The following is a 23,949-nucleotide window of genomic DNA, read 5'->3' on the forward strand; positions in this document are numbered from 1 at the left end:
CATCTATGAATCTTGAATTTTGCTCTTCTCCCAACATAAAACGCTCGCATCCAACTGAACTTCCCAAAATACACGCAAGTATAAAAAAAAAAAAACGTGACTTAGTTTTTACACATGCGTGACTTAAGTCACGCTGCGTGAGTTAACTCACGTTAGCAACATTGATAGCCAACTCTCTCTTTCATTTTCTTAACCGATCAATTAATACATAAGAATGATAGCTTGTAAGTATGTGTGAGACATCATAAATTTGATCGTTGCTAATAGACTGCTTGAGATCAAAGTATTCATGATTGGTTACTCGTGAATGAACAACATCACAGTCTTCCATTTAATTCATAATTGGATCCTGTTGTGGTGTCATCAATGATAGATTGGTTGTAGTGCTTCTGTTTTAGATCCAGTTTTGGATCTCTCCCGTTTTCCAATTATGAAGCAAAACAGAATCATATGCCATTAACTGATGTGTATGAAATACATGATGCACTTTTGGAATTTCAAAACTAGCGTAAGTTAATTCTCGCGGCGTGACTTAACTTTAGAATTCGTGAATTTTTTTAACAAATCAAACCTTAGTGGGCCACGATTAAAGGAGTCTAATCCAAAAATCAGCAAAATAGGGGGTATAATATCGGTAACAACATCACTAACAATATTTGTACCCAAAAAAAATATTAACATTATAAATAGAAAGATACCCTAAATTCTTCTTGCTGGCTTGGAGTTAGGGTTACAGGTTCTCAAATTCAACGCCTGCTCCAATAGTGATAACATAAATTAAATACACCAGAAATTTCTATATTTTCAATACTTTACTCAATTTAGCTTCTCTTCTCCCAATTATTTTTCTTCTCGCTTGCTTTTAGGTTTTTCAACATCACTACTCCAATGGATTTCCTTCCAGATAAGAAAGACCTTCAATCCAATGCTGCGTCGCTGGTGTTCATTCCCGATGAACTCGTTGCCGTAATTCTATCTTTCCTAACAGTGAAAACCATTACAAAATTCAGGTGCGTAAGCAAATCATGGAACACTCTCATCTCCGATTCAATTTTCATTCAAATGCACCTCCAGAAATCGTCACAAAATCCTCAATTGATAACAGAGGATACTCACCCTAATACTAGTGTCATATCCTTGCGTAGTTTACACGAGAATCTGTCCATCAGTGTTGCTTCTGACACTTTCCACTGTCCCATAAGGGAACTTGGTAAGGTTGTTGGTTCTTGCAACGGATTTCTTTGTTTGCTTTTCGAGTCAATCTTAATTACACATGCTGAGTACAAGTTCTATGTTTGGAACCCTGCTACTAGGACAATATCTAATAAATTAGGGCTTTTTTGCGATAAAAAGCCTCAATTAGACACTTTCAAGTTCAGTTTTGGCTGTGACTATTTAACTGAAACTTACAAGATAGTTGTGTTATATACGAAAATAAATAAAGAGAATAAGATCAAGAACGAAGGTTTATGGGTGAGCAAAGTCAAATTTTTCAATTTGGGCGATAATTATTGGAGAAATATTCTAAGTTTCCCTTTGGTTCCTCTTCTAGAGAGTGATGGTGTGCATTTGAGTGGAACTGTTAACTGGTTATCTATTCATGGTGACTACGGAACAATGAATGTTGTTGAAATATTTAAAGCTTCTATTGCTCATGTTGATCAATTTGAGATTGTTTCTGTTGATCTCTCAACCGAGACAGACACGAGGTTGTTGCTTCCTACTGGTTTTGACGAGGTTCCTTACGTTGAGCCATCTCTTCGGGTTTTTGATGGACTGTCTTTGCTTTTCACACGATTACAAGAGAACTGAATTTGTTATATGGCAGATGAAGGAGTATGGAATTCGAGAGTCTTGGACTCAGTTATTTAGAATTGAATATGTTCATCTTCAAACACATATTCCATCAAGTGACTACTTTCTTGACTACATGGAAGCTGATATTCCATTGTTGCCTATTTACCATTCTAAGAATGAAAATGCATTGATGTTAAGACACAGTTATGATGATAATGGAGTAATTATCTATAATATAAGAAATAAGAGAGCAGAAAGAATTGGAGTTCCCAATTATTGGTACTGTCCCATTAACTACGTCGAAAGCTTGAATCCGACCCCATGGAAGTAAGTTGTCTCCACCATTTACAATTGTTTGGATCTATGGTAACTCATGTGTGTTGTTTTAAAATTAGAATGTTTACAATTTACGGGGCACGAGAATGTGGTTGCTGAACAAGTGGCATTCATTTTTTTCCCTTTGTATTTTTATTTTATGTTTTGTTGTTTTATTTGTAGTCTAATAGATAACTTTTGAATTGTAGGTCTGGCGATATAGAGGAAATGGAAGAGGAAGATAAAGGGCTTTTGTTATGAGAGGATGCGCATCAACTAAGTGTGACATTGATCTTGAGGTTGACGGATAAGACGATTTGTAGCAAATTATGATTATGTACTATAACAAAAGCATAGAATGGAAATAGAAAATAGTTGACATTTGAATTTATATATATTAGCTTATGCAAATTATTGTTCACTTGTTTGACTTAAATGCTAATATTTTTGTTTTATAGATTTAGGATGTAGGGAAATACAACCAATATTTTCTTCACTTTTCTAGCAATGTTTAAAATTCCAAGAGGGGTATTTGCAAGTTTTCTCGGTTGGCACACATATTAGTCGATTATATCGTTCTGTCAACAGATAATTGAAGTGTATTTGTACATCTGTTCTTCTGGAATTATAGAGAAGGAGAAAACCAGTATTTCATCAACCAAAGCTAAGAGGAATTTAGGTTTATAAAATGAGTGGATAGTGTTAATAAGGTTCTCTTTTAAAATATCTTCATCAACCAAAGTATTGAAGTAGAATAATTGCTTAAAAGTGTCTCTGACCTAAGTTGCTGCTGATGTAGCCTGTATCGTTGTCTTAGAATTTGTGTCTTGACACTTACCATTTACTACAAGTTTTTAATATTTGTGTTTCCATTTTTATCTACTTTAAAATTCTTGGCTTCCAAAGAAATAAAACATGTCAAGTCTTCATCAGTTATGGTTTGATTCTAGTATCAGCAGTATGTCCCATCAAATGATTCACAATTGGATGTTGAAGTTGTGTATCTTAAGCAGTATTTTAGCTGATAATTGTGTTTTTATGATGTCAATGCAATTATGCAAAATGTACAAAGTTTACCTTTTGCCTAGGGAAAGTGGCTTGGCATAATCACTTATATTTGTAATGCAATTTTGATTTGATAGGACCTAGAACACAAGTAGTTGATGATGTACTTAATATAGAAATCTGTTTTGATGAAATCTCATTTAGTTCTTAATATGTTTTGATGTTAATGATGTCAATGATTCAACTCTCTTTAAGAATAAAATAACAGCCAACATATATCATTTCAAAAAATAAAAACACTCATTTTTCAATATTCTTTTGAAGGAGAAGCAAGATTGGTAAAAGTAAGGGAAACAAGCAAGATTGGTAAGCAACTGCGCTTTTACAAAGAGATGGAGAAGAAAGTAATTCAGAATCTAACTAAATTCGGATGAAATTTCCTCTTGCAAAAAGAAAAAATTGGACGAAGTATAAAGAATAGATTCACTCAAAGACACTTTAAATGATTTTTGTTTTATTTTCACGTTCCTCTATTTTAAACATAATGTGTAATAAAAAATAGTAACTACTAACATAACTTCATTAATCAGAAATCTGAAAATAGTTAATCATAATTTTCTATTATTCAAATGCATGTGGATTTGAAAACTTTAAAATTGTGAAGAGGTGAAGGATCACTTTTTATCGCACATATAGCGGATATGGCCGCAATTTTAACCATAATCGTTATGCACTGATTTTTTCCTGTGTTTTATGTTATGTTGTTTCATTTTTAATCTGATGGATAACGTTTTGAATCATAGATCTAGAGATATGACAGAAGAGGAAGTGGCAGGAGTTTTCTTTCTGAGAATATTAAGATCAACTAAATGTGACATTGATCTTGTGATTGATAGATCGGATGAGTTTTTCGAAATTATGATTACATAACTTGGATATTTAGTTATATTTTTTTGGAGTTTTCATCTTTGTGATTTTTTTTATATATGACTTGGATCTTTAGATATTCTTAAAGTCAATACATGACATATGAACTTATATATTAGCTTATGCAAACTGTTGCTCACTTGTTTGACTAAAAAATGCTCATAGTTTTCTTTTCATTAAAAATAAAGTCCTAACTTGACTATGATTTGAATTGAAGATTGTTGTGATGTGGTTGGATCTTGTGATTTGTCAATACTTCTGTTTGGAATTTGATAAATTGTGGGGGATCGTATTTTCTTTTTCCGAAATTCAATCCTTTTATTTGGTCAAAAGAGGATAATAAAGATGCATTGTGCATAAGTTCAACACATACCGGAACGCTTTTTTCAGTTGTAAGTTATATGTCAATTATGGGCTTTGAGACAATAGAACATTTTGTTTCTATTCTTCGACCTTCTCTCTCAAACATTGCTGATATGTTGTCGCCTACATGCAGAAACGGTCGGAATTCACTTCACTTCGATTAATTAAGAAGACTCGTTACTGCGATTAGAACCCTATTTTTATAGTGATGTGACAAATATTTAGCATTGGTCATAACTATAGCCATGCAAATACATTTTATAGTAGTCATGGAATACTATTATTCGCTATGCTAAATTTCCATATTCCTAGTTTTAGACACTCCCATAAGAGAAGTATTTGGAACTGCACTTGGAAGTAAAACATATTCAGCAACATTTTCTGTGAGACAAAGTTCCTGTTAAGTATGACTTATTTAATATGATTCTTCACTCTATATGGAAAAACAGATCAAGTAGCAATATCATTGATCTAAAAACTAGTGAACAACATTTTATTAAGATGTTTATTAATTTATCTTTGAGAGACGTTTGTCTTCCAAATCAACACTGTCGGTAAGTACATTTTTGGATGGAAAAAACACTGTTTTTGTTTGGATCTACAAATTTGAAGGACCGTTAAATGGTCTGTATTTTCCAAATTTAACCATCTGAAATACATACGGGGGTGTAAACGAAGCTCTCTTATCTTAAATGACTTTTCATGACAAGTTTAATGGAGATACTGCATAATCTTCACCAACATAAACCACTTGTCCATGTGAACGATTTCATTTTTGTAGTCAGATATTTGCTATTTATTTGGAGGGCGAGGAACAGTCGTTTGTTCAATAATTTGGTGCTAACCGAAAAAGAATGGCGGTGGAATCCGATTAGTTGTATGGTTGGCTAATTTATCCTCAATTTTGGTGTGGATAGTTGGTGAGCGCCTAGTGTGGGGTTGGCTGCTGCTTGTTTCAGATCTGTTCCGGCTCAGATGGTTTTCTTCGTCTAGTTTAGTGCAGTAGCCGTCTGTGACGTTGTGTTTGGTTGGAACTTGTTTAAGCGGTCGATTTGTATCCAGAATTGCAGAAAGATTTTGAGTTTCAGCTGCAGATTTTTATGGATTTTTTATCCGGAACGTTGTGTTTGGTTGTTATGCGTTGTATCCCTGATGGGTTGTGGTTAGCAGACATGTTTAAGTACTAGTTGAAATTTGCGGTCCTTTCGGATACCTATTCTGCTTGGAACTGACTATTACCATCATGTCAATAAATTGAAGCAGCACTTTGAGAAACTAAAATAATAGCAAGACTAAAACCTTAACTAGAAATTGAAGTAGTGTAACATATTATAGTATTTTTCTTTGACAGGATACTCTCAACAGAATATTTTTTGCTGTTTGAAAACAAGCTTCCAAAAAACTTAGGTGTTGGAAGAATTGAGGAGTTGATAATAGAGAATCCTTTTTTTTTTTTAGGGATAATAGAGAATACTTGATGGCCTATAAATAACCCATTAACATTTTTTTTATCGAAAGAATTTATATATTAGTGAATTTAAGTTATATTTCTATTTCTTTTCCTCTGCTTGGTTCTTTATAGACCTATCCATTTATGTGTGAGCAAATTCTTATTTACATATCAACAAAATGTTGATAGAGGTTACTCACCTGCGTTGATATTAATCAAAACTATTCATTTCTCACTCACTATATTTTGTTATTAACATAAATAGATGAATTGATGATTTTGGTTTGTGGCAACTCAAATGGGTTACCTCTATCCACTTTTTTGTTAACGGTAATGTTATGTGTAACGTATATCTCTTTGAATAGTAAAGAAAATAGCCATTTATAGTTCAAATTAGAGCATGTATCAATAATTTAGATATCATCTTTTATATTATTAAAAAACAGAAGTTGTTTTTGTTAGTTTACCATAATAAAAATTACAGTTTTAGGAAAAAGTCATTTTTAACTTATTTCGATACAACTATATAAAAGTATTTTTTTATCACAAAATTATGATAAACACTTAGGGAAACAAAGTATATGATGAGAATATTTGTTATTTTTCGAAGATAGCTCTATCTTCTTTTCTTTCTCCTTTAAAAAAATATTTTTGAGAAGCCACCTATAACAAAACTTTTTATTTCAAATTGTTTTATTATTTTTTTGTTAGATTCGGAATTTGTTAAACTTAGTAAAAAAACAGATACAATAATCTAAAAAATGATTAATTTTTTTAAAATGATTTTAAAAAAAATTAAAATAGAACAAATAGGTTTATTGATTGTCATTTTTTTTTAATTCGTAACAAACACGAATCCTAAACGCTAAAAGATACAAGTATTATTTGAACAAAATTACCCTAACATAAATTTTAATATTACTTTCTTATGCTTAGGTTGCCCTACTTCTGCCTAAACTTCACTGCCGTTTTCTCTACGTCAGAACCGTTTTTTCTTTGCAGGTTAGTGTATCCTTAGGTTACTCTTTGCACACACACTTTGCTACTTGTGCATATGTGTGAGATTTTATACTAATTTGGAAATAGTAACAGTGGAAGGGAAAACTTTATTTTTTTATTAGAATTTTTTTTTATTGCATGTTGTAACCAAGAACAAGATTAGTGTCTATGATTACCTTCTTTCTATTATTGCACAATTGGTTTGTCTCAGGATCGAATAACTTGTGTTAGGTTTTTTTTTTCTACAGGTTTTCAAGCTCTAATGGATATACATCCAATTAACAATCAGTGTCCGCTCAAAGCGCTATTGCCGTCAGTATTCATTCCCAATGAACTCATCGCCGAAATCCTATCGTTCCTTGACGTGAAAACTATCTCGCGATTCAGGTGCGCATGCAAATCATGGAACACTCTTATCTCGGATCCAACTTTCATCAAAATGCACCTCAAGAAATCGTCACAAATACCTCACTACATACTAACACCTCTTCCATATTACCCTATGAATAATGCCGTATCCTTTCCCATCAATCCTTCACTCGAGAATCCGCCAATTACATTTGGTGGCAACAGTTGCCACAAATTGAAGGATGGCAATTGCCAAATCGTTGGTTTCTGTAACGGATTGATTTGCTTGCTTTTTTTCGACTATATCTCAAAGACACAGACCAAGTATTGGTTTTGTTTATGGAACCCTGCCATGAGGACAATATCTGAAAATTTTGGGGTTTTTATCTATTGGCCTAGCTTATTATCCGTTGTAAAGTTCAGTTTTGGCTGTGATTGTTTAACCGGAACTTACAAGGTAGTAGCGCTTCATAAAGAAAGTAACAAGGCGAGAGTTTTTAGTTTTGGTGATGATTGTTGGAGAGAAATTCAAAGTTTTCCTTTAGCTCCTCTTAGATGGAACCATGATGTGCATTTGTGTGGAACTGTTAACTGGATATCTATTCGCGGTGGCAATGATATTTCTGGTGGAGAAATATCAAAAGTTTATATTCCTCATGTTGAACAATTTGTGATTGTTTCGCTTGATCTTTCAACGGAGACATACACACAAATTTTGCTTCCTAAGGGTTTTAATGAGGTACCATATGTGGAACCATCTATTCAGGTTCTGAGGGACTGTCTTTGTTTTTCGTATGATTTTAAGGGAACTGAAATCGTTTTATGGGAAATGAAAGAGTTTGGAGTTCAAGAGTCTTGGACTCAGTTATTTCGAATTGAATACGTTAATCTTCAATTGCACAAACCTGATCTCAAAGATTGTGTTGTTGGATTGATGGAACGTACTACTACATTGTTGCCACGGTACCTTTCCATGAATGGAGATACATTCGTATTAACAACTTTTGACGGGAAACGAGTAATTATCTATAATCAGAGAGATAGGAGAGTAGAGAGACTTACAATTTCCGACAATGTAAGCATGTTCTCTGTCATTGATTATGGCTACGCTGAAAGCTTGGTTTCGACTACTTGGAAGTAAGTTCTCTTCTACTGGTTACAATTGTTTGAATCTATGTAATTCATATGTTGTTTAAAAATATTTGTCATGTTATAATAACCTGTGTGGATTTTTCCTATGCTATTTATTAGTCATTTCCAATATTTTGGTAATCTACTGGATTGGATTTTTTTCATTATTATACTCTAGAAGATGATTCTCACAAATGACGAGTTATTCCCTCTTGCATATTACAGAAAAATCTAAACGCAAATGAAACTTGCATATTGCTGAAAAATACCTTAATAAAACAAAGTGAAAGGGGGGATAGGGTAAACAGGTTTATGATCAAGCGGAAGACTTGTACATATATATTGCACAGATAGATCTATAGATAAACGAGCAGCAAAAACCATAAATATTTAAATTCTTCATACTTGGGACCTCTTCTTGGACCCTGCGTATGCAAGAGCTTTAGTGCACCGAGATGCCCATTTTTGTACTTTAGCTGTATTAATTTCATTTACTTCAAAACTGTGTTATATATTAGTTGAATAAACAAAGTGATCCTAATACTAAGTTTCGAGAGCTCAGCTATTGCCTATTGTTTCTATTTTAAGCTGTATACTTGGGCCAATTGGATTTTCTTGGTATATTTTTATTTACGTCCATGCTAATTTTAATAGCAACAATGATTTTTTTTTTTTTTTACAATAATGATGTTGTAATAGAATCTTTCAATGGCACGACCCTGATAAAACATGTAACACATGCTTTGATTCACGTCAATGGCACGACTCAGATAAAACATGTTACACATGCTTTGATTCACCATATCATGATTAAAACTATGTTCTTTATTTTTATTTAGATTGGTATTACCGCACCTTTAACCATTATCATTATGCATTCAATATTTCCTTGTTTTTTTTTTAATTTTATGTCGTGTTTTCACGTCTAGTATAAAGGATTCTTTGAATTATAGGTCTGGAGGTATAAAGGAAGGCAAAGATGAAGAGGAAAGGTATTTGTTATCAGAGGATGAGGATCCACTAAGTCACATTGCTCTTGGGGTTGATGGATGGGATTTGTTTTTTTGAGGATACTGCTTAACTAAGTGACATTAATTGAGCTTGGGGTTGAAAACTTGAATTTTGTAGTTTGCAATCCTAAACAGTTTTTTGTTTGACTTCGATCGTTATTCTTTAGTTACGTCGATGTTCATATATGACACATGAACTTATATATTTTCTTATTCAAATTGTTGTTCAGTTGTTTGATTTAGGGTGGAGGAAATACATGTTGAATCTTATATTTGTATGTAGATGTGTATGTAGATGATGTGAATCTTATATGTGTATTCTGAAAAGATTTTTCCCGATTGATAATTTTTTTTTCTCTCGAATATCTCTCTCAAACACATAACCCTAGCTGCTGCCCACTTCCTTCCCTGCTGTGTCCTCTCCTTTAAGGTCATCATGTAGCCGCCGTGTGAGTGTTGCGATCATTTCACCGTTGCACCACTTCAACACTCCGCATGTGAGGATAGAGTCGATCTGGTGCCCACGTTGCCGCCGGTCGATTTGAGCTCGTTCATAGTCATTGGTGCTGCACCCCATGACTCGTTTCACAACACTGTCTCGTCGTTCTCACTTGGTGGTTCGAGGTGCGGGTCTTTTGACAAAAAGAAGGTATTTTAGGTCAAGATTGCTTTGGTGGTCTTGAGTTACATATCTGGCCTAGATGGTTGAAAACCTGGTGTTGCTAGATCTGCAACATCTGGGTCGGTTTCGTTGGTTGCTGTTTAAAGTCACCGATATTTTCCTTAGAGGTGGCAACAGTTTTGTGTTTCACTTGCACGATGATTGCGATTCATTATTGGCTTTGTTTTCCTGATTTTATTCCAGATTTGTTGAGATCTGCAGGGTTTCAAAGTTTCAGGATTGTTGAGATTTGTCAGTCATGAGAAGACACAATGGTTCGGTTTTGACAGAAGTTTGAAATGGAACGGTGTGAACTCGAAAGAGTCGTTAATGCTTGCTGCTGTATATATCAACGGTATGCCTCCTCAAATCATTAATATTGTTCTATGAGCATTTTGTAAAATCAATGTAGTTTTCCTATTTTTTTCTCCATTCAATATGTTCCGTAGATTCTCACTGTAAAGGTATATATTAGATCTCATATTCTTCGCCAGTTCGAAGTTGAAGTTGTGTGTCTGTGTCATATCTAATTTTTTTGACGGATAATTGTGTTATTGTGATGTCCATGCCAAATGTACAGGTTTACCTTTTGCCTACGGAAAAAAGGCTAGGCATAATCAGTTGTATTTATAATGCAATATAAATGGGCAAAAACTTATTTAAAAATGAAGATATTCAATAGGATATAACATTGCACATGATGATACTATCTAATCTAATGTAACAAAAACGAAGAAGGAACCTGTCATAAATTTACTCGGCATCTTTTAAAATTGCTTGATGACACTGAGTCAATTATCAATTGTAATATGTAGTGACTGATGATAGCAAAAATCTTAAATGAAAATCAAAGAACGTTTTAGTATGTTTGGAAAAGAAACAAGAGCATAATAATATCTCTAAACCCAAATCTTACTTTTATGTACTGCAACTGCTGTTCGATAAGCTATAGACAATTAATAAACACTACAACATAATTGAGATTTAGTAACAATTAAAAAATGTAACTAAATCCAGAAAAATGTTACTAGTTAAATTTAGTAACATTTGAACAGTTGTTAGGTAAAGCTCGTGTTACTAAAGAGTTTTAGTAGTATTTTATAGCATTATTAGTAACATTCAAAATGTGTTACTTGTTTATATTTTTTTATAACACTATTTGTATTACTAGTAATGCTAATAAAACGTAACGTTTTATAACCTTTTGAGAAGTTGTAAAAACTGTCACAAAATTGCTTAGACTAAAAAATTATAAATCCACCAAAAAAAAATGTTACTAATTGAAATATATTAGAAAATTTGGATTAACAATGAGTTTTTGTACTCAATCCACCGCCTTGAATCTATAAATCACATAACAAGTGTTTTTACATATATAATTCAAGCAAATCACAAAACTACATTTATATATTGGAAAGAAATCATAACATAAAAATCATAGCATAACAATGGGTTTAAACTCATTGGAAAGAAATCATAGCATAAAAATCTCCCTAAACCCACATCTTACCTTAATGCTTAATATTTTATATGAAGAATGAAAATATCATTAAGAAAAAAAGAGAAACCCTAGAGAGACAAGTATGTACATAAACATAAGGAATACTTGAAAGAGTTATTTAAGCTGAATAAAACTTTATTTTAAACCTAAAACTTTTATATATCAATGATTACTTACACATGATCATGAATAGAAGGTAAACGGGCAATAAGCTGCGGCGCTAGGTCTTTTTGGACTGCAAAACCAATTATCGTAAGCACAACATTTATGGACCTAGGAGACATGACATTGTTATGCATGTCTCTTTGAACTCTATGTAGAAGGCCAACAACCTCTAGTGCTAGGAAGCTTAAAATGTCACCAAACAACAATTCAATCAATGTATGTAATATGCTCACTTACTCGATATATTTACTAGAGTCCTTACCTTAGAAGTCACTCGACAATTCACCTATAAGTAAAAAAAAAAAAAAAAAAAACCATAGCCCTTGCTAGATGCCTGATAGTAAAATAGGAAACCCAGAATATTGAATATTGCACATAGGAACTTTGTTTTACTTCTTTGTTCAGGTTTGAAGCCTCGCTTAGGTGGTCGTGACCAGCCACTGCACCAACTAATGATTTGTGTCTATAATTTGAATATCAACTTAATTGTTTAGGAAATGAATTAGGAGAATTTTTAAATTGATAGGAATTTATGAAATATTTTGTTTGGCTAAATTTATAGAATTTCAAATGCCACTTCAAAATTAAAATTCTAAAATTCCTTCTTTATATAATGCGAGTGTCATATTGGTTTTTATACATTTTTCCAAAATTGATCCTCATATTTCCAAAAACATCCCTGTAAATATCCATTAGTATAATTTGATTGAATGCATATATAAAAAATAAGTTTTAGACCGTCGGTGTAACAAAGGAAAATTGAAAAACACATATTTCCTCAACAACAACAAAAAATAACATCTCCACTTGTACGGGAGGACCCGCAAAATTAGCATGTGAATAACAATATAGTATCCATCCAAAAGTAATTCTAAGAAAACGAAAGCCAATAAGAGTTGTTTCCACTCATTGAATCGTTTGGGTCCTTGAATGTACTGTAACAATCGGTGTTTGCAATTTGCAAGCTCAATGTCAACAATCTTCTATTTAACTATTTTGGGTCCTATGCATATCTCATAGTAGGGCAATGAGAAAAAGAAAAGAGATTTGCACATATGTGTTTAAGAATCTCAAGTAATTTTTTCTAGGAGAAAATAAACGTGAATAGGTTATTTTATAGAAATGAATTGTACGTCAATATTTCGTAGGAATGACATAACAGACCAACCCCGTGTTCCGTCATTAATTCATTTAAAAAGAGGTTGAACTGGGAGAACCAACTAGAGATGTAGGGTTAAAAATATTCATCTTAGCCAATTTATGTTGGGCTTGTCGGATTGATGAGTTGACTCGTGAATATTTCTTAAAATATATTAATTAAAAACTTCACAAAAACAATATAAAGAGTGTAAAAAATAAACAAAATTGTCATAAACAAAAAAATATATATTTATCTGATAAGTCCATTAAATATATAAAAATTATTATTCAGACAACTATGATTTCTCATCTAAAAACCTATAATAGACAACAAAAATTTCATGAGTTTACCAATTGACAAACTAATAGAACTGTGAGGCTAAAATCGGCAAAAGTTATGGTGCATAAGCCATAACTTATGCACCATGCATAAGTTAATCACAACCATCAGATCAGGGACACGTGTTATAATCTTGTGTTTCAGCTCTTTCCCATTGTTTTGCATCACAACCACTCCCTCTTCTCTCACACTGTACAGAACAAAGTCTCTCTCACGCTTCCCAAGAAACTCACCTCCAACGGTACTCTATACAACGTTTACGGTGGTCCTCCAAAGTTCACCGGTTCTTCCATCTCGCCGAGGTTTGAAGACTACGGCGAGATTTTCACCAACTTTCATGCCGGACGGTCTTCTTCCATTCCGGTGTTGGATCTTCCGGCGGTTGACGCCGGTGAGGTTTTGTTTGACTTCCGGTGACACGCTTTTGACTATGCTGAGGTGTTTGGTGACTCCGGTGGACTCGGTTTTTGGTCCTCGCATGAAGACTTGTTTCGTGAAGGTGATTCTGACGAAGAAGATGATGAAGTTTGGTATGTATGAATGCGATCGAGGTTTTAATGTTACCATTTTATTTATGAGTTTTTGATGAAATGCATGATCCTTTAGGTTAATGGCGACGAATCAAGGCTTTCTAAACTAGTATAAGTCTTTGTTACATTATTTGTTTAATTTTTTATTTGGCTTTGTTTTGAGTATTCTTTTTGTTCAAAATTTATTTTAATTTACTAAAATTGGAATATGATGCTGCGAATTGCAATAATTTAGCCGTATTCTTCCATGGTTTGTAGGAGTCCAGAAGAAACTGATTCGTTCTCGGGTGACTTGGGCAATTTTGTATATAATCAAGGTGTATCAAGTGGAGGTGTTTTCCAATCTGCTGTTGATGGGAATACCGATGTTAACATTTCGTATCATATTGAGTGGTTAAATCTCGATACAGTCTGTGACTTGTATGGTGACCTCGAGTTTCACCAGAATAGACCAGAAGGTGTTGTTTATGATGAACAGTTGCGAAAATTGATGTTGGTTTCTGGATGATTTGATTCGCAAAATGATGAGGTTTAGGTGTTAAAGAGTTTATACAGTTCAAATCAAAGAGTTTTACGGTTTTGATGATGAACAATGGAGATATTGATTTTCGAAAATGGACTTTGTGTGCGATGGATTCGTTTCCTCTGTCTTCTCCGGCGAAGGTTTCTTGCTGTGAATTGATGAAAAAAAAATTCAAAACCATTAAGTACATCTAATGGTTTTGGAGTACAACTCACAGAAACCATTTCGACAGCAAAATGGTATTGGAGTCCAACTCACGAAAACCATTCCCACAACAAAATGGTTTTGGAGTACAACTCACAGAAACCATTTTCACAGCAAAATGGTTTTGAAGTACAACTCACAGAAACCATACCCATAGTAAAACCATTAGACAATTATTTTGGTTTCTCATAGAAGACTATCAAAACCATTAAACCATAATTATGGTTTCAGTAATAATTTCAGTGTATAACATCTTAATCATTATTCAAAACCATCTAACAATAATAATTTCATCAAAAACCATTACACAATTATCTTGGTTTCACATACATGATTATCAAAACCATTAAACCATAATTATGGTTTCAGTAATAATTTCAGTGTATAACATGTTAAACAACGTTCCAGTAAAGAAACTCATAATCCATACTCATTTCTCTCTCTAACTCATATAAAGCTTATTCAAAACAGCTTATTTTGTGCAAAATAGTTGTTTTGCACAAATAAGCTGTTTTGTATAAATAAGTTGTTTTGAATAAGCTGTTTTGCACAAATAAGCTATTTTGTATAAATAAGCTGTTTTGCACAAATAAGCTGTTTTGTATAAATAAGTTGTTTCGAATAAGCTGTTTTGCATAAATAAACTGTTTTGAATAAGTTGTTTTGCATAAATAAGTTGTTTTGAATAAGTTGTTTTTTAAAATGAAATCGGAATAAGCTGTTTTGTATAAATAAGTTGTTTTGCACAAATAAGCTGTTTTGTATTAATAAGTTGTTTTGAATAAGCTGTTTTGCACAAATAAGCTATTTTGTATAAATAAGTTGTTTCGAATAAGCTGTTTTGCATAAATAAGTTGTTTTGAATAAGTTATTTTGCATAAATATGTTGTTTTGCATAAATAAGTTGTTTTGAATAAGTTGTTTTTTAAAATGAAATCGGAATAAGTTGTTTTGTATAAATAAGCTGTTTTGAATAAGCTGTTTTGCACAAATAAGCTGTTTTGTATAAATAAGTTGTTTTGAATAAGTTGTTTTGCACAAATAAGCTTTTTTGTATAAATAAGTTGTTTCGAATAAGCTGTTTTGCATAAATACGCTGTTTTGAATAAGTTGTTTTGCATAAATATGTTGTTTTGCATAAATAAGTTGTTTTGAATAAGTTGTTTTTTAAAATGAAATCGGAATAAGCTATTTTGTATAAATAAGTTGTTTTGAACAAATAAGTTGTTTTGCATATATAAGCTGTTTTGAATAAGCGGTTTTAAAAAAAGTGATCCTAATAAGTTGTTTCGAATAAGCTGTTTTGCATAAATAAGCTATTTTGAATAAGTTGTTTTTTAAAATGAGATCGGAATAAGCTGTTTTGCATAAATAAGTTGTTTTGAATAAGCAGTTTTTAAAAAATCATACTAATAAGTTGTTTTGCATAAACAAACTATTTCGAATAAGCTATTTTGCATAAATAAATTGTTAAGAAAAAAATTATAATATAGGGCTTTATTAGGCCCACAAATAAATAGATTTTATAGTGGGCTTGGCCCCAAATAATTTTTTTCACTTGGGGTGTAGAAAGCAATTATGTTGGGTGTAGAAAGCAATTATGCACGGTGCATAAGGATCTCCTTATGCACCATAACCACACCCGCTAAAATCATGAAATTAAAGTGATTAGCTTTAATGGAATTTTACTCCCTACTTTATGGATGAGAAAATTGAAAAATAGATCGTAAATTTTTTTTTGGTGGTGGCCGGGGTTCGACCCCGGACCTTGCATATTTTATGCATTGTCCATACCGACTGAGCTAAACTATTGGGGTTAAAGAGAAGTATAAATAGATCGTAAATTGTACTTAAAGAGAAGTGTAATATTTTCTTTGATTTTAATCTATTGGGGTTCACCAGCCCTGCATTTTAGCGGGTTAGGCATTTTAATCTAATAGGTGTGTCATTCAGATTTAGTGTTTAAAACCCGACCCAAACTTGAATAGATCTAGTCAGTTTCATATATCACACACAACTTTGGATTTTTTTTAACATTCATTCAAACATTATTTCTTTTACACTCTCTTTGTATCACATCATCAACATATGATATCACATGTACCGGATCATCTTTCATGGTGGATAAACTCTATAGGATGTCCATGAAATATTTTTCTTTTTATACGTACATATGGAATTATTTATTTATTTTTTTGCTTTATTTCAAATTTGTATCTCTGATAATTTTTTCCAAACACGACTAATTTCTGATAATTTTTCTATATATGTAGGGCATTTTTTCAGCCGACCAGTAACTGGCATTTTTAAGGTGATAAGTTTCAATCCCCTCAAGTACTGTTAAAATGGAACAAATTAATTATTAATTCTGCCAACGTCATCCTCTCTGTTGTTTTTTATGGATCATAAAATTTAATTATCTTTTTTGAGTGGACAAATTTAATTAAAACGATGATTAAAAATGAACAAATTCATGCTATTGCTGGTCACACATACTGAAAATGAGGGAATTGTACTTCAACATGACAATCCTTTCATTTGTTGTGTTGGCAGGAGATAAGTACCTAATGAAGTCTCACTCTCAAGTAATGATAACATTTATCTACGATGAAAATATTTCTTTTAAGGTAATATAGTCATTTATCTACGATGAAAATATTTCTTTTAAGGTATATAGTCATTTATAGTGTAAGTTTGCAGATATGAAGTTTTAATGAAACAAAGAAAACATTTCACTATTATTAGTCAATTTGTTTTTCATAGGACTGTTTATTTTTTAGTAAGGTGAAGTTCTATATGATGATTAAAATAATGTATAATTCATGTATAAGTGACTAATTTTTTAGTTAGTTCTAGAAGACTTTTTAAGTTGGTTCTACAGATGATTCTGATTATCTAGACTTAGTATGTGTGACAATTTTAAAATGACCAATTAACGAAATATTTTTTAAAATTAACGAAATATTTTTTAATAAAAACTTGCCTCCAATTTTATATTTGGTGGTGGCCGGGGTTCGAACCTCAAATCTTGCATATATTATGCATTGTACATACCCACTGAACTAAGCTCTAATTCTCACAAAACTCATCCTAATTCATGCTAAATCCATTTTTCAGAATCATACACTTAATAATTTTGAAAGTTAGTCTCACCCTTACCTTAGATATTCCATAGGGTGATAATTAGATGCTGTTTGGATGATAGAACCATGAGATTTGATGAAAATTGAGATTCTGAGAAAAAGTGATTTTAAGTGTTTTTGAGAAATAAGTGATTCTAGGATAAGCTGTTTTGGAGATTTAAAAATATGATTTTTCAGTAAAATATGATAGGATTTGTCAAATAGAACGCGTAGGCGAAAACAGAATTGGAATCGGGGTAACGGTTAGGTTTTTACGGACGAAACGGTAAAACCGGGAAAAACCAGGACTGCACAGAGCTGTTGCGCAGGTCACTGGCTACTGCCTTCCCACGCCTGGGTGCAGCTTTCCACGCTTGAGCGAAGCAAGGCAGCCCCTCATGGGTGACTGCTTGTTGTGCTTTCGTTGGGCGCTGTCAGAACTTCGATTTTTATGTTCTTGTGTCTTGTTCACCCGTTTCCGTGTTGAATTAGCTTTTGGTGTAAACATGGACGTTGTAGATAATTGAGTTAGCTTTCTAATGGCTTTGGAGTGACTAGAAAATTATGTGTAAATTTTGAGTTATGAAGAAAATAGTCCAAGTGGGTCTTCAGAAAACTTTAAGAAAACTTAGCATAATTAATCCTAAGTTAGTCCAAAAACTTATGGTTGGTTTCCCAACTTCAACTTAAGTATTAGGGATTTAGTTGAGGTGTTTTATGAGTATTTAGCTTATGTCTCATTGATCAAACTTGATTTGCTTTTGAAGAATGTTTTGGACTTTGATATGAATGTAATTGATTAATGTATATGTGGTTATTGTTGTTGATATGTTGGAATACATTATGTGAGTATTGTATGATACATGATATTATGATGTTTTATGATGTTAAGTTGATATGATTCATTCCTTTAATGATGATATGTTATTCAAGCACTGTTATATGTTGCATTTGTCGTTGTTTGCTGTTGTTGACCATTTAATGTTACAAAGTTGTATGAGTCGGTCCAAGTTGCAAATATCTAAGAAGTGGTCCATGTTAATGGAATTATAAGAGATGTTCATGATGTTGTCTAAGTTGTAGGAAGATTGAGTCCATTGCATACTCATTAAAGATGGGGGCTTGAGGCCCGACAACTTAATGCTCAAACTAAAGATGGGGGTTTGAGGCCCGACAGCTTAATGCTCAAACTACGTTGGGGGCTTGAGGCCCGGCAGCTTTATGCTCACTTTGTTGAAGAGCCTATTTACGCTCATATATGTTGGGGGCTTGATGCCCTGAATGGTACCACATGCATTTGCATATCAAGAAGTTTTTACGAAGGTTTAAGATGTTAAGAGTTGCATTGTCAAGTTGAGTCGCATCGTCGAGTCAAATGTTGAGTTGAATAAGATGTATGATGATTTTAAGATGATGTTTGCTTATGTTTTAAAGATGATATTTGCTTATGAATTAATGATGATATTTGATATGATGCTAAGTGATAAATGTTTGATATGTTAATGATGTTTTATGTTGTTAAATGCATTTTGATGAATTATATGTTTAATTTGTTGACTAAGACATCTCACCCCTTTGCTTGAAAATGTTGCTCTTCGTATGGGTAACTTGCAGGTAACTAAGATTAGTTGCGGTCGTGAGTGGACTCCTCACAAGTGTGTCTTAGGTGCTCTGATACGTAACGGGATGGGGATTTTGCTATAGTTTTCTGTTCCTTACGTATTGCTTTGAATTTTCATGAAATAAATGATGAACAAAGACTTTATGAGATTTTTATGATGAGGCCTGCGTGCCAAAGACTTTTATGATGTTAAACTAATTCCGCTGCGTAGTTTTAAAGATTAAGTTGAATAATTTTGAAGGATAATTTATTATCCATTCTATTTTACGATTTTTAAGAAGTGTAGCATTCCGTTTATGATTGAAAATACTCTGATTAAGGAGTGTTGAAAATACTCCGTTTACGATTTTTAAGAAGTGTTGATTTTGATGGTAAAATTAGTATCATTTACTAAAACACCCTTATTAATTGTAGTTAGTGAAGTAGTTAAGTTGGATGAAATTCAATAAATAAGGGTATAATAATGGAAAATAATAATAAATGTTGCATCGATATTTTAAAGTGACAATTATTTTGAGAAAAAGAAAAAATGGTAAAGAGACAATTATTGTGAGACAGATAGAGTATAATAGTGATCGAAGTGTGTATTTATTAACTTAATTAATACCCCCTCTGTCCCTATATGTAAGTCCCTTTTGCATTTTTCATATTTCTTAAGAAAAGTTGTCAATGTAATTAATGTGTCTATTTTGTGTATTAGAATTACCAAAGTGTCCTTTGTTTGTATGTGTATTAAATTTGACTTTTCATATAGCAAGACACATTTGTAGTATTAATTAGGGGTATGTTTAAGAAAAAAATAATAAATGCATCTTGTAATTTGAAAAAGGATTTACAATTAGAGACAAAAATAAAGTCAAATGGGGCTGAGATAGGCAGAGGGAGTAAAAGTTTATTTCTTTCCATCATGCCACTTCACTTTCTTAAATCCTCACGTGTCCTTCCTTTGACAATCACACGTTAATGGACATGTTAATTAACTTTTTATTTATTAACATATTTATTTACTTTTAACAAAACCAATTAATTTCCATATCTTTGACTCTCTCTCAGTCACTATTTCCATTCACTCTCTTGCTAGGAAACCACCACTTTCTCTTCATCTCTTTTTCTTCTCCACCATAAACCACCAACATCGGCCATCTTCCGACCAGATCCATGTCCTTCCGGCGACCTTTATTTAAAAAAATTTATATATTATTCATCATCTCCTTCTCTTCTATCTTTCTGTCAAATTAGATTTTCAAAAGGAAAAAGCTTGATAATTTCTCATTTTTAAAAATCAGATTTCCGGCCACCGTTGACAACCTTTGGATGCACCACCACCACCACTGAACTAATCACTTCCTCCTTTATAAAGCACACTTTATTTTTCTGATTTATCAATATGATTTTTCAGAACGCCAGTTTTAGAGGCCATTTCAGGCAATTTCGACGTTTCTTTGTGAAAACAAAATTTGGATCTACACTTTTGACCAGCTGATTAACAGAAACCCCAAAGAAAAACCATGGTCTCACAAACTTCGTCGGAAACCACCGTGCCATCGCCGGAAACCACCACACCATCTTATTTTCTTTCTGTTTCTTGGTAAGTCCTCTCATTCTCTATTTTATTATTTTATTGGTACCATAACTCCACCTTCTCATATTTCTCATATAAATTGATTGTTTTCTGATCTTATGTAAACTTCTAACTTTCTTTTTATTAAATCCCCGATTGAAATCTAAATCTAAACATACAAAAAACTATTCTTTTTTTAACAATAAAAAACTATTGTTATATTATTTTGTTTTAATATATCATTTTGTCTTTGTTTGTGCATATAAATCATAAATATTTGATTTTAATGTGAGATTCCAACCCTTGTCTAACCCAATTCTAAAAATTATTTACATGGTTCAGATGATTAAATATTCTTGTGTCTCACTTTTTTTACTTTTTTTTTACTGCAAAAATCATCTGTTAGTATCATGGATTTATCTCCCACTTCATCTCTTATCTACAAAAAAAATAAAAAAGAATTTTTTTAACCACACCTTATACAAAAAAAAAACCTTTTAGGTCATCACTTTTTTTCTCTTATTTAATATATATATATATATATATATATATATATATATATATATATTAATAATCTTTTGCATCATCAATTTATATATTATACATAGACTTTTCTTTATCTATTTCTCTAAAAAATGGATTTTTTATCTATTGATTATTTAATAATTTTTTAACCAAACTAAGTCAGTATCATTTCCCACAAATAAAAATTCTTCTTTAATTATATATTTATTTTCTTTATAACAGTGGGTTCCTTAGTAGGAAAAAAAAGTACTTGCTAAAGTGAAAAATTACATTTACAAACTCACAAATTCGTAATCAAACTCTTATTGGTTGTTTTCTCATCATTTATTTACCCATGTATTTCTTTTGATGTTTTGTATACATTGGATGTAGAACATGTCATGTTGAATCAGCTGAAAAAAAAAGTGTAGTTAGTTTTACATGATGATATGGGAAAAAAATATGAAAATACTTATACTGAAGTTGTTTTATTTGAAACAAATATGTTGCTACCTCTTTTTTCTTCTGTTTTCGATGTTGATGTTTATTGCAGGTGATGCTCATTTTGTATTTGAAGCTTGAAGATGATAGAGTTGAAAAAATCTTCATGATTTCTTCATTTTATGGTTTCCACTTTTCTACTCATGTGTAGAACATTTTTTGAATTGTGTTGAATGAGAGAAGATGTAAATAAGAGAATGGTGATGGAGAGAGTATATGAGTATTCACTTGTATATATATATTCAAACTTAATTTGAAATTTGAATTTGAGAACTTTCCCCCAAATTTGGTTGGTAATTGTGTAGAGTACTGTTATACCCTAATTTTGGACCTAAAAATACTAACTCAATTCTTCTTTTCTTGCATTTCAAGCCATTTGATATATCTCTGATCAATTACATCTTTCTCTGCATTTTATTTCGACATTATTCGCAAAATTCATGAAAAAGGGCATTTTAGTCATTTCCTATGTTAAAATTTCTTTCAGTCTTTTAAAAAATTTGGTTGAGTCCTTTCAAATAGTTTGAATAAGTCTTCATTTCAATTCTATGTCAAAATCCATTTTAAAATTGCATTTGAAGTCATTTTTGAGTCAGTTTTGCCCCTAGGGGCATTTTGGTCTTTTCATGTGTTAAAACCCTGTTTAAATTCTAAAAATTGTCTCTGAGTCTTGTATAAGTTCTTGCTTTAATTTCCTGTTAAAAATCCATTTTAAAATTTCATCTGAGTCATTTTTAGTCGTTTTAAGCCTCCAGGGGCGTTTTGGTCATTTCACATAATATTGCTGATTCATTTTAATCGGTTTTGTTGTTTTTAATCGTCTCGCTTTACGTTAATTTTCAATTTACTTTTTCAATTCAATTTTAGTTTTAATTTTCATTTTAGTCCTCACACTTTTATTATTTGCATTTTAATCCCTTTTTAGTTTGTTAGGGTCCAAGTGCCATGTGTCCAAATGCTATTGGTCCTTAAGAGTTTGTTACAAGTCTAGTGCCACATGTCCCACTCCAATTGGCCCAAGGCTTACCACATCACCTATATAAGTCAAACCTATGGTCAATTTTCAACATTCAATCATTTTTTACAAATTCCACAAAAAAGTCACAAAATTTTCTTTTTCTTTTCCCTCTCCTCTCTTCAATCACGTGGCAATTTTCCACCATCACCATAACCACTTTTTTTTTCTCCACCACTTCCACCACCACAACCAACTTTCAACCACCACAACAAACTTTCTCCTCCACCCTAACTAACTCCTCTAACCTCCATAACCACCATAAACAACCACAAAATCATTACAACTTCATCTTCAACCTTCACCAATTCTCCATAACCAAACCTTCAACAACTAACAACAACCTTCATCATTTCAATTCTGGATTCATCTTTTGGCATCAACAACATCTTCAAAATCTGCATTCAACCCTCAACACAATCACAATCATCATCATCACCAACACATCCATTCCAAAACCGAAATTGAAGTGAGAAAGGAAGAAGAAAGAATGGTGCAGCAAGAACAAATCAAGAACAGCAACACATAAGCCATTTTTGAAGAGGAACAAAACGTGAAGGGGGAAGAAGAACGAATCGGACCATACGAAGAAGAAGGAAGAACCGGCAAAGCAAGCAAGAAGTATTCTCCAATTGGTGTAAGAGGTAACCATGTTAATCCTTTCCTTGTTGTGATTTTCATTCAAGAATTTGTTTTCAAAAGTGCTGAATTTGACTGTTTGGATCTATGTGTTATGGGAACTTTGAGCATGAACATGTTTTTGGTGAAAAAAAAGAATGAATGAAAGGAGAAGAGAAGAGCAGCAGCGCTGCTTGTATGATATTCTTGTTGGCCCGGTTCGGTTGAACCGACCCGTTCCTGAACCGGTCCAACCTCCCTTGGTCCCATCTTGCAGCCCAAAATGCTTCATTTTTTTCAGTATGCTGTTTACACCCCCCTTTTCTGTACGTTTTAGTTAATTTTTTTGCTAATTGCACCCCTGCATGTTCAAAAAGTCCTTTAAAAATTCTGGAAAATTCCTATAATTTTCTTTGTACTTTTTGATCAATTTTGACATATTGCATGTCAAGATTGATCAAGGAATACTGGAGAATTATTTTTACTTTGGTTTATTGTTTTTTCTTTAATTTTTGTTGAAAGTCTTGATGAAAAACTTGCAAAAACCTTGCGATTTCTTTTACATTTGTTTTGAGTGATTAAGACTTGTTTCTTGTGA

General features: G+C 32.3%; 1 protein-coding gene, 1 long non-coding RNA gene and 1 pseudogene across 2 annotated transcripts; all 3 read left to right on the forward strand.

Annotated features, from left to right (window-relative positions):
* The first annotated feature begins 769 nt into the window (after positions 1-769).
* Positions 770-2,128, forward strand: LOC146918507 (F-box/kelch-repeat protein At3g23880-like; annotated as a pseudogene).
* Positions 2,129-7,118: 4,990 nt separating this feature from the next.
* LOC146918508 (uncharacterized) lies at positions 7,119-14,190 on the forward strand. The gene is made up of 5 exons (XM_085722060.1): positions 7,119-8,341; positions 9,289-9,376; positions 13,351-13,548; positions 13,591-13,682; positions 13,941-14,190. Exons 1-5 carry the CDS (start codon positions 7,119-7,121, stop codon positions 14,188-14,190), a joined length of 1,851 nt encoding a protein of 616 aa, XP_085578186.1.
* Positions 14,191-20,185: 5,995 nt separating this feature from the next.
* On the forward strand, positions 20,186-22,003 carry LOC146918509 (uncharacterized). The gene is made up of 2 exons (XR_015014327.1): positions 20,186-20,740; positions 21,771-22,003. It is a non-coding gene; the product is annotated as an uncharacterized LOC146918509 (long non-coding RNA).
* Positions 22,004-23,949: the final 1,946 nt, after the last annotated feature.

Source organism: Medicago sativa, chromosome 6, assembly GCF_051527215.1.
Source record: "Medicago sativa cultivar Bolivia chromosome 6, Bolivia_mono, whole genome shotgun sequence".
Classification (NCBI taxonomy): Eukaryota; Viridiplantae; Streptophyta; class Magnoliopsida; order Fabales; family Fabaceae; genus Medicago; species Medicago sativa.